Here is a 21,173-nt window from a genome sequence, read left to right as displayed (position 1 = left end):
GAGAAGCGTCTTTTTTGGCGGACAAGACGACTATGCCGTTGTGTTTTTGGACATGCTCAATCCGAATCCGGTGTCGGAACTGCTCCATCACCCCCAGACTTCGAGTGGTTCTGCTTCGAACACGCAAGCAACTTTTCGACCCGCAAGTTAGAGTCCAATACCTCGTGTGTGACTAAAAATCTGGGAGCGATGGAGCAATTCTGGCACCGGATTCCGAATCGGCATGTACAAAAACATACGTGGTATGGTGGTCTAGTCCGACGAACAAGACACTTCTTTTATGCGGCTGTGTAATAGTTAAACGTTTGCATCAAAGGTAACAAAGATATGACATATGCATCTCGTACAGCGAATAGGCCTTAGGAAGGTAGAAAAAACCGTTCAAAAAGTTTGTAGTAAGTGTTATTCGCACCAATGGTACGGTGACAACGAATCGAGCATCGTCTCAAATACCTACGAAACAGAAACGATTGCAAGAAAATTTGATTAACGTGAGCTAAGATGTACAAGATTTTGTAAAAGGTTTTGTAATTATAACGTTAGTAATAATTGAACTTTATTGTATTTTATTCGATTCCAATGATTTTTAGCTTATTTTGGTGGTCACAGAAATTTTCAGAGATCGATTGAAAATTTCTTGTCAAATAGTTGTCTTCAGAGTGGATTAAAATAGATTTGTTTATTTAAATACGGTACAACAGATACTCATCAACAATTGCATTCGTGCGTCAAACTATACTGTAATGTCAAATTTCCCGATTGTCTTTTAGATAACTTGCGCGGAATTGGTCAGCGAGTAAAATGAGTTCAAAAACATTGGAATTGGATCAAAAACACAGGAGTTGAAGCATTTCAAACGTTTTATTTACAAAATCTTTCCTAAAAAAATTGTTAATATCAATTAGCTAGTGTTATTCGAATTTTTTTTTTGAAACGTTTCTACCGTGTAGTAGAGATGTTGTTTCGTTAATTTTCACCCTCATTTATCAAATAACACTGCTCGTCCATTTATCTTTAATTAAGGAGATCAGCATATAAACTTTATAGTCGCATGGTTAACTCTGTAGAACAATGAGGAAAGCATAGATTAAAAATTGGTAGTCAGGATGTAACGAACATTTCCTCAGAAATTATATATTTTTAGCTAGTTAGCGAAGTGATTACCTCCATTGACATGATGGAACAAGTTTTTCAAGGTTTGTTTCAGTTAGTTGATAATCAGTAAGTGATTTTAATTGGTCACGTTAAAGTTCTAACGAAGTTCACGAAGGACTGTCTTTCAGTAAAATTATTTATACGGATAAATTCCGGCCCCGCAGTCTCCTATCACCGACATTTTTCAATACGTCTATAAAAGGAAGTGTTAAATTAAATACCTTCCGCAATACTCGCAATGTGACGTGGACATGTAAATTTTTTTCCACTAGGTTGACAAGAAGCTAACTGACGTAACTGGTTCCCTTACATAACGAGATACATATAACGGAGTTTCGAAGAACTGAGCACTCACTGGGGAACTTTTTCCATAACGCAGTTTTACATCGCACCGGTTTACATCAACTTTTTACACAACTTGATGAACTTTTGAAGTAGGTACGATCACGTGAAAAAGCCTTCATGAGTACCTCGGAAACGTTTCGTCTCAGGCACTCGGATGAGTACGTAAAAGATGTGTTAAAGTACGTTTATATAACGCAAGCATGTCTTACGCGTTTTTCAGTCGTGCTTTCCGTATACAAAGTACTCGCCGCGAATGCGCATGCGCGCAGTACAGAAAATACCGCTTCTAACTCCAAGGCGTTAAAAGTGGTACTTTCTATACTCTGCGCATGCGCTGTCGCGAACAAATCTGACATTACGCGACCCTAACCTCAATTTCGAGCCTCGTAAAAATACGCGTACCGTACTCTTGTTATATAAAGAATCGTGTGCAAGAAGCAGGAAACGGTATCTTCGCCTCGCCTGTTTGCAATATTGGTCTTCGGCTCATTTACGATTCATATTGAAAACTTACGCTCGGCCTGAAAGGACCGAGTTTGCCTCATTGTTAGGCACACAATATACTATTATTGAGCAGTACGGACACTGTACCGAAGTGTAATATGAATTGACAGAATTGCTGACCCTTGAAATTTACTTTCAGAATCGATCAGCGTCATACGCAATGACGTGAAAATATTCACCTGTCGAATCTTATAATTAATCCGCTCTTTTGCAGAGGTTTTGTATGAAAAATTTCGAAAATCTCTGACGAACGACGAAGATTCTCGCCGCACATTTTTTTCACGTCAATCTCAGGAATAAAAAAAAAAAAAAAAAAAAAAACAAACCTCATCGACGTCTTAAAAACGTATAAAATCATTTTATGTTTGCTTTCTTTGTTTTTACTTGATTATACTTTGTAATAACGGTAAACTCATGCATGAGGTGTAATAAAACTGGGTTATAAAACATTCCCTCGAGACAAAAGTTGCCCCTTTTTTTTTTATCATACGAGACATAACGTCCCATGTATGAATTCATACATTTTGCCGTTTGCAGTGAGTTTTTTTTTTTTTTTTTTGCACGGGTTTTGGACTCGTCATTGATTTATTTTCACCTTGTTCGACCGGTTTTCTCGCAACTATGTATCCACGTTCATGATAATTCATAAAACAATTTAGTATTCCATAGTGAAAGAAAAAAAAATGACAATGAGTTTAGAATGCAGAAAATTCGTATCCTAAACCACCGGATCTCAAATCCAAGTAATACGTCTTGCCACCGCGTATAAAATAATCCATTTAATTAGTGTGTATGAAAATTTGTTTAACGCATGCGACAATATTATAATCGGGGCATGCGTCTTTGAAATTTGTAGCGTTGAAATAGCAGCCGCGGTTCTGCAGCAGCGGTAGAATTATGTATATGTAGCATGATGAATTTAAACAATACATTATTCAAATTTTGTTATAAAAATATCTACACACATACCCACACACACAAGCATATATATATACATTATACATACACAATTCGTGCACGATTATTCCGACCTAATGTACGTACATTCCAAGTACATAGACGTTGATGTTATAATATATTCTCACAGAAATATAGAAATTTCGCCTAGACCGTACATCAGTATGAGCTATAAGTACATGGAAAATCTAATTTATTACCATGCATATACATATATATACATATATACATAGGTATGCAGGTAGCTGTGCTTTCAATTTATCACGTAGTTTGTAAATTATGTATAATATAATAATACCTGCACGTAAACTCCGACCACCGTTTTCGATTCCAGGTCCAATTCTCTGTATTATCGAAGGTATATGTACATGGAAATCACTTGTTTATAGTTGTAAGAAACAGGTACAGTTGATTCAGCGGCGAGGTATAAGCGCAGCCGTTTAAGCACGCCACTCGCGATTACATATTTACGTGTATGTAATGCGTTTAACCTGGTCACAAGCACGGAATATGGATTAAGCGTGTGTGTGTGTGTGTCAGTCATTCGGCCCTGCACGCGTTGATCCCGATCGACCTTTCAACCTTACCTCAAATCCGTTCCTCTGCGTCTCGCACATGCAAAAGCTTCGACGACGATGACAAGTTGTTCGTCTCCGCGGGCATGGCTCACCTGTACATCTCCGTTCCCCTTTGAGTAGATACGTACAACCACCGAAGCAATAGGCACCGACCAACCCTGTAACTCCTCTATAACCCCGTCCCACGAGTAAAAAAGGCCTAGACACGCGAGCTTTTCCCTTATTATTATTTATTGCCCGAGGACTGTAAGGTCGTCCCCCTTTTTCCGTCATTTCGCATCGTCGTCTCGTTTCAACATCCCTTCGTACGTCCTTGTACATTCCATCCCCCGTTCCTAACCCCCCTCATTTTACTCACGACGCTATTCCGATTTGCGTAACTTCAAGTCGCGAATAAGGATGGAGGAAGAGAAAGGAACACACGTCCGAGGGATACCTTGAGCAGCCCGTTATTCCAATTGAGATTAGAAAAGCTTTTTTTATAATTACAATAATCGATAATTGAACAAAATCGATACCTGTTACGAGCAAGCGCGTAAGTGATCGAGGTGTTGAAATCTGCCTGAGCACATCTTAACCGAAATCGGAAACCCAACTCAACCCGGTCTAGCTCAGCCACGAAACCTCCCTGCCATTTCCACTCGTCAGCCTGAAGAGGCACTCGTGGGTTACTATACTTAAACCCGTTTACTGCCGGGGTTGCAAATAATTTTCTAAAGAATAATGTTTACCGAGATTTTTATCCGTTGTGTCGTATATTATTCGCCCCTTGGCTCCGTTCTCTCGGTCATTCTTTCTTTCGCGTCACTTTAGATTGTAAAATTTCTGTCTAGACTCAGATTCCGCAACCCGTATATGTGTTCTTTTTTTTTTTGTTTTTTATAACGACAAATATATTGTTTAATTTTGTCTTATTCTATTTATATTCTGATTCATTAATTTAGCTAACCTCGGTGTCGTTTTACATACGCCAATGTTATACGAGAAACAGGTTAAATATTGTTAGGATTCAGAAGCAATGAAGAGAAACTGACGAAAACGATCCGAGCAAGTCTTTTGAAGAAAAATAGTACAAAGAGTCGAGAATAAGCACACGGCATGACGGGCGGATATACGAGAGATTAGGCGGCTTATGATTAGGCGGTGTAAAACGCCCCGCAGCAAGCTTCTTTCTATCGTCACACCCGAGCCTGAAAATGCCGGAGGCAGGATCCTTTTGCCGTTTGATTCAGAGTCGCTCGACCGTGTCTACGAATATAACGTGTTCTCGACGAATTATACGAGTGTGTTTGCCGGGAAAAAAACTATGCAGTAAAAAAATAAAAGGTAATTTGAAATGAAATAACAACTCGTACGGTGAACCGGTGAATTTTCTTAACTGAATACGACACGAGTAGCTGTTAGATTTTTCATGCGAGTGAAATGCGCAAGAAAGAGGTACGGTGTTTTTAGTATAGTAAAAAATATGTTTCCGGAATGCATCGATTTTTTAAAAATTTTCCCGACTTACAACGGACGTTTTTCATTACCGACTATTACTTCCGTTCGCGTGGAAAAACCGAGCGGAATTAAGAAAAAAAAAAAAGTAAGAAACGAGAACCGTCGAAAAAATAAAACGGGAATTTGGTACACCGGATAAAACAAACGCCTGGAAAGCTTCGCAAGAAAGATTTGTTGATTCATTTCCAAATTCAAAAGTACGACGAAGCTGCTGTCGCTTCGAATAAAGAATACACTGCAGTATGTAGGTACCGGCTTATACGCGCTAGTCGGTCCTTTCATACATATCCAGGTATTCATACATTTAAGATGACCGAGAAAACGAAGCCTTGTCTCTCTTCCTCCCGTGCCTTTCCATTTCTCTTTTCTCTTTCTCCGCGGAGCTGTTTTATGATTTCTCGCCTGCATTAAAACCAGCCCGTCCATCCTTTCCTCCCCCCGTTTCTGACGTTCGTATAACATACAAACATACTTTCGTGGAAAAGCGTTACGTGCGCAAGGTTTCTAACCTTGGGGTGGGGGGAGGATTCGTCGGAACCTTTTTCCCCGCCTCGTTCGCCTCTAGTATTCATTTCCATGCCCCGCGTATCTCCGTACATGTCTAAATTTGGCCGCGTGTGTGCATTTCGCACAGATTGCCGAGTCGGTCTGAATGAGACGCGAGCTTTGCAGGGGCTGTTCGCTTGGAAATCGAATTAATGATTTCGATTCGTTAATGTTGATTTTTAATGGCTTCCATCGATTTCCGCTCTATCGGGTGATTTTCATTGATTTCCGAATTGAATGACGTCACGAGATATCGTAAGAAATCACTGGAGATCGTCCAGAACGCTATGAGAAATCATTGAAAATCAATAAATACTGGAAGACAACAAACGAACATGATAGTAGAGAAATTTAGATGAAATGTTCACGAACCGAAAGCACTTGGTATTCAACGCTAGACTTAGAACAATTTCCATGATTACCAACACCCGTCGCGTTTCCAGTGATTTCAGTTATCTCGATTGGCTGCTTGGAAATCAAACGAATGATTCGTATTGATCAAGACCGATTTCGAGTAGTTTCTGTCGATTTCTGCTTTACCGCGTGATTTCCATTGATTTCCTATCACTTCCGTGCGTTCTAGGGAATTTTCAGTGATTTCCGAATTGAACAGAATCACGGGAAAGCAAAAAAAATCACTGAAAATCATCGAGAACGCCATGAGAAATCATTGGAAATCAATAAAAACCGAAAGTGACCATATGATGGTATAAAAATTGCACTGGAATGTTCACGAATTGAAACCATTTGGGAATCACAGTGAGCCTTGGAACGGTTTCCATGATTTGCCGAGTGATCAGTAATGATTTCCAATGATTTCTTGTTATATATCAAAGAATATTCCAGCCACCGGCGTTCCCTTCGACTTAGAATTTGATTTTCAACAGTCATCTGTTGAATTCGTAACTTTCCTCAGTGAATGGCCCCTCGACGAGACGCGTTTACACCGATTCAGCGAAGCTCGCCAGTCGGTCAGTAAGCCAGCGGGACAACTAGCGCGCGAATTCGAGTGCGGAGGACGCTGAAGAGGAGGATAAGAGTGCCGAGTTCGGGCGTCGTGTCGAACACAGCCCTGACCTAGAAACCCACGCATTGATCGCCGACGCGGCAAATCTCACCGAACTTCCCTCGAACCGTGTTTCTCCCTGTAAGCTCCTTCCCCCCTATCGCCCCCCCCCCCCCCCATATCCACCCCCCTCCCCTTCTACTTCCGTAAAGTGAAGGTAGACAGACCTCCTTTCGTGCGGCGTGCAGCTACCCCTTGATAATTTACAAAAATTTAAATTATTCCACTGCTCATTTTCAACAATTTGCGCGCGTCTTTCGTCGTAGTTGATAAAATGATTGAAAACATTTCCTGACTCTCCCTGATTGAATTATAATTTTTCTCACAGATCAGAATTCAAACAACCCTTGCGAAAAAAAAAATAAAAACTCAACTCAGGGATGAATTCGCACCCCTAACTCATAGATAATGCGAAATTTTTAGAAGAAAAAAGTTGAGGGTACGAATTCACCCCCAAGTTGAAGGTGTGTTTTTTTTCGTAATGGCTATAAATACATCTCAGAATCAATCGGTATTCAAAAACACGTTCGTGATTTGGAAGAATCATTTTTTGAATCTTGCTCCTTTCTGGGAAAAGATTCATTCTTTCACGTTCCATGTCACCATGAAATTTCACGACTAATTGAAAATTTCCCTGACTCTTATCTGGCTTCCCCGTTTTTTCCTGAACAGTGAATACCGCGTTTTTAGACTATCTATGTGTGTGTGGAAAAAACTGCGACACTGCGATTTTCTGAAACTTGGGGTCATCCCACGCCCAGCGGGTATCTCTTGAGTGTTTCGGGATGAATGCATCAGGCTTATACACGGTCCAGTGAAACGTGCATCGAACAAAAGAAATGATTAAACCAGGGTTTAAAGAGTCGAGTTGAAGTCGATTGCGTTGAGTTTTATGATAAGAATCTCTCCTTGACACAAAAAACAACGAGGAAAAGAAGAAAGTATTCAGAATCGTAAATTCAAATGAAGAATGCTGTGCTGTTATCAGGTAACGTTTAGGGTCTCAACCGCGACTTATGATTGGCCTTCCAAAAACATGTTACTTTTATTACTTGTACACGATGACATTTTCAATGTCTCGTCTCGGCATTAGGTACTAAGTTTAACCAAAGGTCAAGGACACTTTTTACTATATTTTTATCAAAAATCAATCCAGCTTTCAGCTGCAGTTAAAATTTCCAGTCTTTTGTAACATTTGTTTTGTATACTATATAATGAGATGTTATTTTAATTAAGTATACGACCGGATTTGTTTCATTCACTCTGCGTAATCCTTAACTTTTGTTGTTTTTTGTCTTTAAATGTAGCCACTTACATCAGTTTATAATGCATCGTGACAAAACGCTAAACCACTCCAAGATTAATTGCAGGAGAATCGGAACCGAGTCCCGTCAGGTTTTTGCCAACGAATAAAAAAGCTCCCTCTATTTTGAGTAGACATAATTTATTCCACGAGCGAAAGCGAGTAATCTTTCTCTTCTTCCCTTCGCAAGAGCCACGTGCTCGATGTTTCACTCGATCCGCGAATCCTAGGCGCTTTCGTCCGCGGATTAAACCCATAACGGGGCTTGAGCTTTCCGGGTTAATTGGCGCTGCACCTTCCTCTGTTCGAACTTATCCGAAGCTCCCTCGACTCAACTTCTAACCGCCCCTGCACCACCACCACCACCACCACCGCCATCATTATCATCGCGTATCGTTCAGACCGACCAACCAACTGCAAGTTCAACAGCCGAAGGCGGGACGGAAGACTCGACGGACGAAGGAAGGAACCCTTAGGTCGATATTCTACAGAAGTTATACGTGCATGTTGCGTACATACCGATCTAGATGCAATTTATACATACATTCATATTTGTTGTGTGCGCGTTCTTGCATTTAAAGTAGACTCTCATCCATCGTTTCTGCGGCACAATATTCTTTCCGTTTCTTTCATTATTTTTTCTCAGTCTGTTTATCTCTTCTTGCATCCCTTCTTTTTTTCTCTTTCATTTTCTTCTTTTTACTCGCTATTCGCCACACGATACGTCTCCTCCCTCTCGTTCCGATGCATATTGCCATTTGTTCCCGAAGGATTCTACAACATCTCGCGCGTTTCTGTACTGCAGTAGCAGGTTACGATTCATTCTATATTTTTCTCCCAGATGTACCAGGTATACGTAGATGTGTGACACAAATATCGAAGAAACGAACACGCGGTAGCTTTTCATTTTTCCTCATATTTCCTGACACATACATACGTATGTAGGTATATCTGTTCAGATTTCGTTTTTTTTTTTTTTTAAACAACATCCGACAAGTCGTAGAAAATCGAACACCGTACAAGTTTTCGGTAATTATTTTACGGTGTTCTTGTTTTTCGCGGTAATTCGAACATTGGTGTTTTCTTTTCAACGAGCAGGCCTGTGCAGGAACAATAAAAAGAAATGCGTTTTTCGAAATCTACTATCCTTGTGGTACTATACATATTGCAGGGAGAATAAGTTGAGCAAAAAGAGACAAGAATTTACACCCCTATGCATAGACGTGTATGAATTTCTTAATTCTCCGCGAAGGGTTGGGCAATGCTTCTTAAAAAGTGGGCGTAGTGTTCTTGCACGTATTCCCATTTCCCCATAGGTAAGAATGCGATGATGCTACTGCGGTGCACACTCGTATATATTAAAAACCCTGACACGGCGTCGTAAACGCCGGAGGTTGGCTGCATGTGCATATAAGAACTGGGGCAAATTCCTGTTAATATTTGATATCAGTAGGAAGAAGGCCGAGAAATTTTCAGCTGTCGTTACCACGCATTCCGGAACTGTGTTTATTTTTCACCATGGCCAAAAAACATCGTTTTGTGTACAGGATGAAAATGAGTTTTGTAGCTATTACGCGAAAAATCTAGTATGTGTTGCCATTCTTTTTTATTATAATTATGGTAACTTTTCAATTCGACGTTGGTGTAATAATAAATATTGATAATAAAGAGATTCATAATTTTGCAACGTCAAAAAAATGTAGTATTGACAACTGTAGTTGTACACTAAATAGTTAGTCGTACCATATCTTCTTGCAATTCCAACAAAATTATCACAGTTTTTGTAGCGTTACAAATTTTAATTGAATAATAAAGAAAATTGTTTTCAGAGTTTTCTTACACTTGTATACAGAGTGAATTCCTAATGACTGCATGGTCCGTCGTCTGCTGAAATTCAACGCGCACGCGCTACAATCCGATAGCGGCTGTTTGCCAGGGGGACCAACTGTCTCTAACCTCAAAAATTTTTATAGCTGTGCTCAATTATCTAGCTACGCAATTTACTGCTCGTGCTTGTTGTAACATCTATTATTCAGGTGCGCAGGCGCTGCTGCGATATGTAGTAAATGCTTTCTCGTTGAGTCAAGGTGTTGTAATTACTCACGTGTTATTCGACGCGTAAGTATGAACACCGAGTGTACTAATACACGTGTAATCTAAGAAAGGTGGCTGTATCTAACCTCAAAAATTTTTACGCGCCACGTTAGTGGCAGTTGTGCTCTAATGAAAATTGTCAAAGTTTTTGAGGTTAGAGAGAGTTAATTAACTCTATGATGGCGCTGGCCTGGTGGTAAAATTCTCAACAATCCTATTTAGGATAGAACTTGAAATACAGTCAATCAGCTTTGAATTATATCCTAAATAGAACTATTCGGGTTTTCACCACCAGGTGGGCGCCACCATAGAGTTCAAAGGCCAACAGCAATGCGTGTAGTTCCTTATATATTACACATGAATTTGTATACGCCGCGTTTATCCTTACGCATCGAGTAACACGTGAGTAATTACAATACCTTGACTCAACGAGAAAAGCATTTACTGTATTTCCCAGCAGCGCCAGTGCACCTGAATAATAGATGTTAAAACAAGCACGAGCAGTAACTTGTCTAACTGTGGTTGCAGTGGTGCTTCTCTAGGTACCTTAAATCTGCCGGTACTGTTCCTACCGCCATGAATCACTACGGCAATCGGGCTTCCCGTTCCTGCTCCCATTGTCTAAATAACGATTATGCTGTTCAACCGATTGTTCAACTTCCTGTTATCGACTGTTTCTGCCGGTCTAGAAGCATCGAATTCTCCCAGCTCATTGGGCGGCGAGTTAAGAGGGAAATTATTTTCCACATATTACCGCAAGCTGTGATGAAACCGAGTAATAAATATCATAAAAATATATTTATATATTCGTAATATTAGGCTTTAAAATAATTAGTTCAAATGGTTGAATTGAAAAAATAAAACATATGAGGATTGAAGTGAGAATTGTGCGTCATCATTTGAGGAAAATCATTTGTTTCGGTGCTGGCCGCCTAAAAATATCTACATTTTCTGCATCGTTAGGTACGAGCTTGCTATTCCAAGAACGAGCAATGTTTGTTATAGGAGTCCAGAAATTCACCATTCAAACATATACGCGGTTAAGGTTAGTGACCTTAACGGGAAGCAATAGGATAAAAGAAACGGCGTTTTTGCCGGCCGGTCAACAAAATGACAAATTCATTTTTTATTCCGCGACGGAGGCACAGAACGTATTTTCGCACAGACATTCTACGTATAATGAGTAATAATATCATCGTAGACTCCGTCGCGGAATGACAGGTGAATTTGTCATTTTTGTTGTCCGGTCGGTAAAAACGCTGTTTGGTTTATCCTCTTGCATCCTGTTAACATAACGAAACGTTGAAACAAAGACAGGAACCATACTGCAGTTTTAGAATGACTTCAAAGGCGTTTAATTAACAAAATATGAGCAAGCAGTTTCACTGTTAATGATATTACAGTTTATCGAATTTCGTAGCGTTATTCTACGGCTGCAAAGCAGCAATTTTTTCCAAAAGATGCCTGGGCGTTACGTTAACCTTGCAAACTCGGATCAGCTCGTTTCAACAAGACATGCACTCGTATCGCTCAATTATCCTATATTTATACACTGCTATATTTTCGCAGGCAAGGTGGACGAGAAGGCGACCCAACTTCACGCGATAGCCTCGCTCAAAGTTCTCCTCGATGCAACGAGGCCGCAAAACGGAGCGGCGACATCGACAGCCGCGCATTATTCCGGGTCCGCGTCCAAAGAAACGACCCTGCAACTGCAGCAGGGATCGCAGGGGACGACGACGACCACGACGACGACCGCCGGCACGACAGCGGGAATCCAGGAACTTCCTAACGGCGGTATCGCCTCCGGCCTCGACGCCGGCCTCGAGTCGGTAAGTCCGACTACATATCGAATTTTGCATTCCGGAATATGGAATTACACGATGCTTGGGATGTATAGACGGGTCAAAAATGTGTCGAATCAAAAACGTAACGATAGGAAAAATAAACGGAGCAGCCGAAGCTGATCAAGTTAAGTCTGAGTAAAGGGTCGGGTACAGCTTGGACGGTCTAAAAACATACCTATTTTTAAGATTTTAGGAGAAAACAAAAATTCGTACATCAAGTTTCATTCTATTGATAATTATCCCATTTTATTTGTAACTGACAACGTTACGTGACAACGACGGATTGCGAATTTCCTACAAAAAGTCTGACAAAGAGACAGATTCTTTCTCTATTACGTCAGTTGACGAAAATTTTTGAAATAACCCATACGTAAAATCGTTATAAATCACACGTGTTAAAATTTTGATACGACAGAAGACGCATTAGCGTTAATCACAATTGTGCTTTCAAGATTTTTGACAATCTTATCAAGGAATGAATAAATCAGTCCGATAGTGCACAGAATAAGAATCTTGCAATCTTTTGATATAATAATCATGAGGAATGCGAAAATAACTTACACAGTAGGAATCGAAACCCAAAAATAATCAAGAACTTTGTATATCATGATCCGGAAGTAAAATATATACTAACAATTGCACCGTGCAGCAAGTCGCGAAGTGGTTTGAAAAGCTCCGCTTGCAATACATATGTACAAAAAAAAAGTAAATAAAAAAAAAGGATGTATGAAATAGCTGCAGATACATAGTACAGATGTATATATGTATATATTATACAGGCCAACTGGCAGGTCTTCTTCTTTCGTTTTTCTCGTTTCATTTCCGTCATTTTTTTTTTTTTTTTTCTCTTGTTTTTTACTTTAAAACGAGACGCGAACGAATTCACCAGCCAGGAAGGAAGGATGGAGCAAACGGGGAGGGGGGGGGGGGGGTTTAAAGTAGAAGAGGGAGGGTGAGAATCTGCTCGGCAATCGCATCGCAGCGGATGTTCGCTAATCGATTGCCGAAAATTGGGAATCGCTTGAAGCTTTTCGCGATATTAGCTCGCTGCAGACTGCAGACTGCAGACGTCGCGATGCGGGTCGGCCTGACTTTGCCACTGCATCCGAAAAGCTTTGTTTATTCGCGAATGAAAGAGGCAGCGAGCGAGTCTTTTCATTTTGAAAGAGTGGCTTATGCACGGTATACGTAGTCAACATACGAGTATATCCTTACATGCTTGTAAACGGAACTGAGTCAATGCTGACCAAACGTAACGACTGACTAAACGACCGAATGACTCGCCGTTACGTCATTTTCAAGCTTGATATAAAATTCAAGATCTTGGGACTTACATGCTGGAAGGGATGGAGAACCGGTTACCGGAATTCCTTGCCGGAGTGTCTGACTCGTGAATTTTATCTCGCAGGGTGAAGAGGACGAGTCACCAGAAGCTCTGGACATGGGGTGGCCGAGCAACAATCGGAAAAGGCTGACGTACATCTTGGTTGCACCAATTCTCTTCCCATTGTGGCTGACGTTGCCAGACACTCGCACACCTAGAGGTAAATAAAAAAAATAAAAAGCATCGACGATTTTATCAGTCTGTAGAAAACCGCTACGATTTCATATGGATAACATTTATTCTTGACTTAACTAGATCTGACTAGATATTTAAACGATCGTATGTCGATCTGTTCGTACATTTATATCTTATAGATATATGTCTATGGTACGTGTGACTCAAACACGTATTCAGGATATCCTCACATCGAGAGACTGAGTTAACTCCTTTCAAAGAATAATTTTCGTGCATTACTTCAAGCATTTTCTCGAATTCTTATATCGCGGGATTCTTTGACTTGTATTAGAAGTCAAAGCAAATATCTCTTTCGCAAGAAGAAAAGGAGATTTTTACCGATTGCATCTTTTTGTTTTGTACCGACAAGTGGGTAAAAGTGGCAAGTTGTACATATCGAGTATTTTTTCGAATGTGGTAAAAGAAGGAGGAATGACTGGTAGCACTGCAGTCCTCTGGAAGGATTCCAAAACCACCGAAGCTTACGGCACTATCCAAAGCGAAGCATCCAGCCAGCCAGCCAGTCAGCCAATCAGCCAGTATAAGCGTCTGACTGATCGAACCGTCAATGGAAACAGCGATCACTTGAAAACCGCTTACCGTCGTCTCTTTCCTACTTTTCCTACCTATGTACGTTTGTAAAAAATTTACTCACCGATTCTCATCGACGCAGGTAAGAAGTTTTTTGCGGTGACGTTCATCGGTTCAATATTCTGGATCGCCGCGTACTCTTACCTGATGGTTTGGTGGGCCAACGTCGCCGGTGACACGGTACGAATACCGCCGGAAGTGATGGGCCTGACGTTCCTAGCCGCTGGTACGAGCATCCCGGACTTGATAACCAGCGTGATCGTTGCCAGGAAGGGTTTCGGTGACATGGCCGTGTCCAGTTCGGTCGGCAGCAATATATTCGACGTTACTGTCGGGTGAGCTGCTTCATTTTATCCGCACTACTGTCACTTCCTGCAGGGTGTCCAGCACCAGCAGCACCAGCAGCAGCAGCTTTCATACCTTCGTTTGCATTACGCGACGGACGTTGAATAGCTGCGACAAAAATTCACCGTCGAATTTAGTACAACGATACGGATTTCCCATGATAATTGTTTTCCGTTTTACTACGTCAATGGTTGACGATCGAGACTATTCCGCGACGATTTCGGGAAACTGAACACCTCGGTGCGTATGTCCCAAGTTTTTCGACTGTTAAGACAGGCCTGCCAACTCTGCATGTCTGATTGGGCCTCGACGCGAACTGTCAATTAAGGCAAGCGTTTCGAGGTTATGTTGACTATGATGCAGATCCGTCAAATTTTTGCTACCTAAATTTTTCATCGTAATGTAACGTCGAGACACTTGCGATTTTTTATGGATCGCGTCTGGCCGCAATTGAGTTGGTCAGCCTGACAATCAGCGGACGAAAAACTCGGCTTGTATTGGTCGCATCTGCCAATGGAATCACGTGGTTTCACGCATGCGCGTTCGGGTGTTTGATTTCTTGAGTATAAGAGATTTCGGAAAGAAACCCAAACGACTATGAGAAAGGGTATTATGATAATCGTTTATGGATCCGTAAACTTCTTTTGACAGGGTTTTCCAAAACACAGATCTTACACTGCTAAAGCTGGACGTCTTGAATAATACTTTTCACTAAATGATAAATGACAATGAACGTATTAAAATTTAACATTATAATGTTTACATATTAATATTGAAACCACCTCAACTATGAGCCTTTACATTCATTCTTTTTCTCCTTTTTCTTCCTCTTCTTCTTCTTCTTCTTCTTCTTCTTCTTCTTCTTCTTATTTTCTGATATGATTTATCATTCTTCTTCCCGTTCTCCGCGAAGACTTCCGGTGCCGTGGCTCCTCTACGGTCTGATATACGGTAAGCCGGTGGAGGTGAACTCGGTCGGCATGGTTTGCAGCATAGCGATCCTGTTCTGCATGCTGATATTCGTGATATTGAGCATCGCCTGTTTCCGGTGGCGGATGAACAAGGGCCTTGGTTTCACCATGTTCCTTCTGTACTTCGTATTCGTCGCGGTATCGCTGATGTTCGAATATGAGGTCTTCGTCTGCCCGGTATAGGAAACTGACGGAATCATCTCGGCCAATCAACCGAATCAACCGAATCAACCAACCAACGAACCAGCCAACCACCCAACCGACCGATCATCATCGCCAACAACCTTCCGACCCTGCTTACATAGCCGTCTTCGAAACAACCGCAATTGCTGTATGTACATATGTATAAACACGTATCGATTAATTGATTCAATTATGTATGTATATATTAATATATATACATACCTATGTGCGTGTGCTTGCGTGTGTGTGTGTGTGTGTGTGTACGTCTGTGTGCGCATGTATAGTGTGAATGGAGCACGATCCGTGGTACACTTATGTTACGTTGTGTGTGTGCGCTGACATGTGCATGCGTATATATACATATTATATATATATATATATATATATATATATATCAAGGAAAAGAGAGGATAATCTAACCACACCAAACTATGATTATATATCATGCGCATACATACGTGGTATGTTGTTGTTGTTGTTGTTGTTGTTGTTATTATTATTATTATGAATATTATCATTAATATTCAAATCTATAATACAATGAACATAAATTATTATTATTATTGTTATTATTATTAATATTGTTGTTGTTGTTGTTATTATCATTATCATTATCGTACATATTAGGTACATTATTTACTTGACTTGTACGATATTTGGGGCGAACCATTGAACGACATGCAATCGCGCATGTAGAGATAGACAAACAGAGAGAGAGAGAGAGAGAGAGAGAGAGAGAGTTAGACAGACCTAGAGACACACTTCGCCGCATTCGGCATTAAGAAATCAGCCATCGCTGTTCTAACGCAGTGAATACAATTTGTACGTACCTACGTATCCCGCCTATGCGTATACCTGTAACCCAAATCGTGGATACACACAAATAACTACAGTATGTCTGTATTAGCCAATTTATTATATGTATGTACCGTATTATCATACATATACGTAGACAAGAGGAATATAAAGCGGGGTAGAGAGAGAGAGAGAGAGAGAGAGAGAGAGATAGATAGAGAGAGAGAGTGCGAGAGCGAGGCGCAGTGAACCACCCCTGCAGGTATCGATTCGACGGTGCGGTGCTTTTGCCGGCGGCGGGGTGGTTCGATCGCTAGGAGTTTCCTTAACCGAGAACGAAAAAGAGAGACAGAGAGAAAGAGAGAGAGAGAGAGAGAGAATATAGAGAGAGAGAGGGGTGAGGGAGAGAAAATGAGGCAGCGAACCGAGGGGCGCAACCGCAGCTTTAACCTTGAATCGGAAGGTTTTGCGAGGAGATGGCGGGGGGGGGGGGGGGAACTGCTGGTAGATATACCTAACATCTCGGGAAAAATTAAACACGTTTGCGTTTGTTGTATTTTTATGGTGTTTTTTGTTGTTTTTTTTTTTTTTTTGTTGATTTTTTCTTGTTGATTTTCTTCTCGCAAATTTTACCTTTTCGAATCCTTCCGTTTCACCTTTCTCTATACGCGGTGCACGCTGCGTTGAAAAGAAATATTTGGATAATCCTCATAATGTATATTTACGAGGGATCCAGACCTTGAGGGGAGTGAATATCGTTCTGTAACTTTTATTTGTTCTTGTCAGTTTTAGTTTCTTTTCTCTCTCTCTCTTTCTCTTTTTTCCGTTAAGCGATTTTGTTACGACCTCAAAATTTTTAATTTACTTATTTGACGGCAAAGTTGCGCGGAAAAAGTTTTACCATTCGCATATTATTACAGCTCGGTAATTGAGATTTAGATTGATAAAAGGAATCAGCTGTTGGAATTTATGCATGGTTTTATAAACCAATATACCGCATGCGTGTTTGAAAAATTCTATTTGGAAAATGGAACATTCGAGCGTCATGCGGTTGTATATGTATATGTACGAAATAAGGCAGCCATGGTGAAAAATCAAAATTATACGAAACAAAATCTAGAGAAAAGAGAAATTCACTTTTATATCAATTATTGTACCACGTGATTAATTTTATGTAGCGTATTATAACAATTAATACGCTTTTTTATTTTCGTTTTCTCCACGCTAGACGATTTCTATCACGATAATAATAATAATAATGATAATAATGGTGGTAGTAATAATAGTATTAATAATAATAATATTATTATTATTATTAATAATAATAATAATAATAATAATAATAATAATAATAATAATAATAATAATAACAACTCTAATTGCCTCCAAAGTTAAAAGATCATTACTTATTAAATTCCACATTGTTTACATTGCGTTAATCTTACAATGAACACCGATGAAAATAAATTTAACAATTCACCCACGTCAGGTGCATGTATCATACTGTATTGTATACTGTAAACACCTACCTAACATGACGTCGACGAAATAATTTTCATACGCATAGAAACGTAGAGAAGATAATACTACAATAATAATAATAATAATAATAATAATAATAATAATACTAACAATAATAATGATAACAAAGAAAAATTATAACCAGTGAACAAAATTACGATAAAAAAAAAAAGAAAAAAGCAAGAATTTACCGAACAACAAAGTTAATCACGATAAAAATACTAGTAACGGTGATAATAATAATGATAAAATCAACAACAACTACGACAAGAATAATGAAATATTTAAGTACGTTAACGCAAGTATAAAATTAAATTACAATGAAACGTTAAATTATAAAGTGTTATCATACATTGCATAATAATTATTCTGTAGTGAAAGACACAAACACACACACACACACACACACATATATATATATATATATACACACACATGCCTAGACGCGGCCTATTAGCTTTTCGATGTAGAGATACAAAATTTGATTAAATAACAAATAAATTAATTAAACATAGGATTAACGATATTAATAATATATACCTTACAACACCCGCGCAGACGTACGCAATACAGCCTGCATATTATGTATACATATATACACACATATATTCATTATACGTATGTATATTATTATATATCATGTATAGGTATATATCTATATAAATATATACATATATATATATACATATATAAAACAGAATGACCATAATTAAATATTAATATATCAAATTTATAATTATTAAATCGTATAATAATAATAAAAATAATAATAATGATAACGATAACGATAGTAGTAACAACGTAGTAGACATTTCAGAGTGAAGTTATAACGTAGAACGAAAGTAAACTTAAGGTTTTAAGTACATAATTGCATCATGCATAAAAATATTTCCCAATTCTCATGCTTTTCTCGAAAATAGTTTTCGGTTTTTCTCAACGTTTTGTAACGTAAGGTTGATTGCTTAATCCCCGACTATCTATTTTTTTTTTTTTTTCACCATACCATTAAACACGTACATCTGAAACGATTTTATCGTTTCTTTTCTGCCTGAACGTTATGTAACGCATATTACGGTATATAAACTGTTACCGAAACGATTGAAACAAAAAAGAAAAAAAAAAAAAACAGACACACGGGCACTCCATCGTTTCGTATTACGTAGAAAAAATACGTATATATTACTTTATTGAGTACAGTAACCATGTAATAAAGACTAACGTAGACCGTTAGATAAGTATATTATAAATAATTATAAATAATTATACACACCCTTGTAGGGTGTAATCTATAAAACGTATATTGACGGAGTATTGCGCACGTGAACTATATATATATATACATGTATATCAAAATATTGCGGTACCTTTGGCCGTTGGTAAGAGCAAATTTTTTTTATGCGGTGTAAATAATATGCGACAAATGGTGTGAAAAAAATTGGACATCTTGCAGATTGTATCGATTTTTACCTAAAAGTTTTTCGAACGGTTAAAACTGAGAAATGTTTTCAATTCTGTGCCTCAAAATATACCCGCGGGATAATTTTCCTTCTACTTACGAATTGTGCGCGGCGAATTTTTCTCACTTTCCCGAAACTGAAAAATTTTTATTAAATAAAAATCGATACTTTCCATTAATGTTTCTTAAAGAGTCGTAGACGTACATCGACTTATACAGTTATCAGGTCATTATGTTGACAAGTTACGAATACGTGAATTTGCTAATGAAAAAATGGATAACACTGGAATAATAAAAGAAAACATTTTTAACAGTTCGAATACTTTACCCGCAAGAGATCTTTTCATTATCGAATAATATAAAAAAAATTTCACAAATATTTCATTTACAACCGCCTCTTAATAGAGTTGACAAAATTTTCGTCTCTTCGAATTCACACGTGTACTCTCACGGTAAGAAAAAGAAAAGAAAAAGAAAAAGAAAAAAACAAAATAAAATAAACAAACAAGCATCGCGTTCACGCCGTGTGAAATTCTTTCTATTTTTTTATTTTTTTATTTTTTTTATTTTTTCATCAAATTATCAATCGTGGAAGATGAGTATAATTTGTACATCTGTTTCACGTTCGTAATATTCCCGCATATACTTACTATATACAGGCTATAGAGATGATGCACAATACGATCTTCCCGATGTATCGATAACGAGAATATATGTAGTAAATATATGTATATATACATATAGATCCACACACACACACACACACACACACATGTACACAATAAAAATATGTATACATATGCATATTGTGTAAAATTGCCGCGTTATTATTATTATTATAACAGCGATTGCGAACTGTACGATAGTGCTGCTCACAGACCGAGACGCGTATCGAGGGTGAATATACGCGTGGAAACGAAAAAAAACGGTAATATTCAGGATTTTTTTTTTTTTTTTTTTCACAGGGAAATTATCGGAATTAACGGATAGTTTAATTTTTCTCGTTGAGAATGTACGTACATTTTCGAAAATGTTTTCAATTGTTCCGAATCAATGAATGAATGAACGTGACTGCAAATTCGCTAAAAATCGGTAAAAAAAAAACTGATAACCAAAACGTTTCGAAAAACCACCGAATCGGTTGGCTTGAGGTTTCTTACGGTTATTGTATACGTAATTATTCGACAAGTGTCATGAGATTTTATTTTTCCGATTCTTGGTTTTTGGTTTTCCTTTTTTTTAGGCAAAATGTTGAAGAATTTTTTTGCTACGTTCGTTTCAAGCGGTTGTCATTTTGTCGGAAATCGATAGATTTCCAAATCGGTTATGATAGTAGTATTTATTTCAATATCCAGTTTCGTTTTCTTTCTTTCTTTCTTTTTTTTTTGTTCAAATGATTTTCGGTATCTGGCGCCCTTTTGGCAGATTTTTTTACGACACTCCGTGGATATTTTTAATTAAAGAAAGTTGGAGATATTTTGGGAAATGCATATTTTTAACTAGAAAAAAACCCGGTCCGATAGTTCCAATAGTTTTGCTGAAATAAATTCCGGAATGTGGTTTTTTTTTTTTTTTCGTTTCCAGGTGAATATTCCCCCTTAATACGGCTTAGAAACGGGTCGAAAGTCCGCAAATCATGTACCCTTCGTCGGATCACCGTACGTGTTCCGTTTGATCGATTACAAATACTTTAGCAATGGTTATATACAGAGGTTAATAACACACGGTCGTAATTCTCCATGGAGAAAAATGGAAGACGAGAATTAAAAAGGGCTGTCGGTATCTGTAACCAAAAGTTAAGAAAAACGGTTTAAAAAAAAAACTCTTTCTCCCTTTGCAGCGTAGTTACTTTTGTCTA

General features: G+C 38.7%; 1 protein-coding gene across 7 annotated transcripts in view; it reads left to right on the top strand.

The window, feature by feature from the left end:
* The window catches only part of LOC107218012 (sodium/potassium/calcium exchanger Nckx30C), a 44,686-nt gene that overhangs the window by 16,561 nt on the left and 6,952 nt on the right, over positions 1–21,173 (top strand). For 6 of the 7 annotated variants that reach the window (XM_046742410.1, XM_046742408.1, XM_046742407.1 and 3 more), the window contains 4 exons: positions 11,618–11,880; positions 13,304–13,439; positions 14,127–14,379; positions 15,303–15,691. In XM_046742410.1, the coding sequence (XP_046598366.1) occupies positions 11,618–11,880; positions 13,304–13,439; positions 14,127–14,379; positions 15,303–15,543 (893 nt within the window). In that variant the 3' untranslated portion in view covers positions 15,544–15,691. Of the gene's footprint in view, positions 1–11,617; positions 11,881–13,303; positions 13,440–13,877; positions 14,099–14,126; positions 14,380–15,302; positions 15,692–21,173 lie in introns of those variants that run through there. The other variant, XM_046742409.1, reaches the window with a different exon arrangement.

The sequence above is a fragment of the Neodiprion lecontei genome, chromosome 5 (genome assembly GCF_021901455.1).
Source record: "Neodiprion lecontei isolate iyNeoLeco1 chromosome 5, iyNeoLeco1.1, whole genome shotgun sequence".
Classification (NCBI taxonomy): Eukaryota; Metazoa; Arthropoda; class Insecta; order Hymenoptera; family Diprionidae; genus Neodiprion; species Neodiprion lecontei.
The sequence above is the reverse complement of the archived record's forward strand: the minus strand, read 5'-3'. Positions and strand labels throughout refer to the sequence as shown.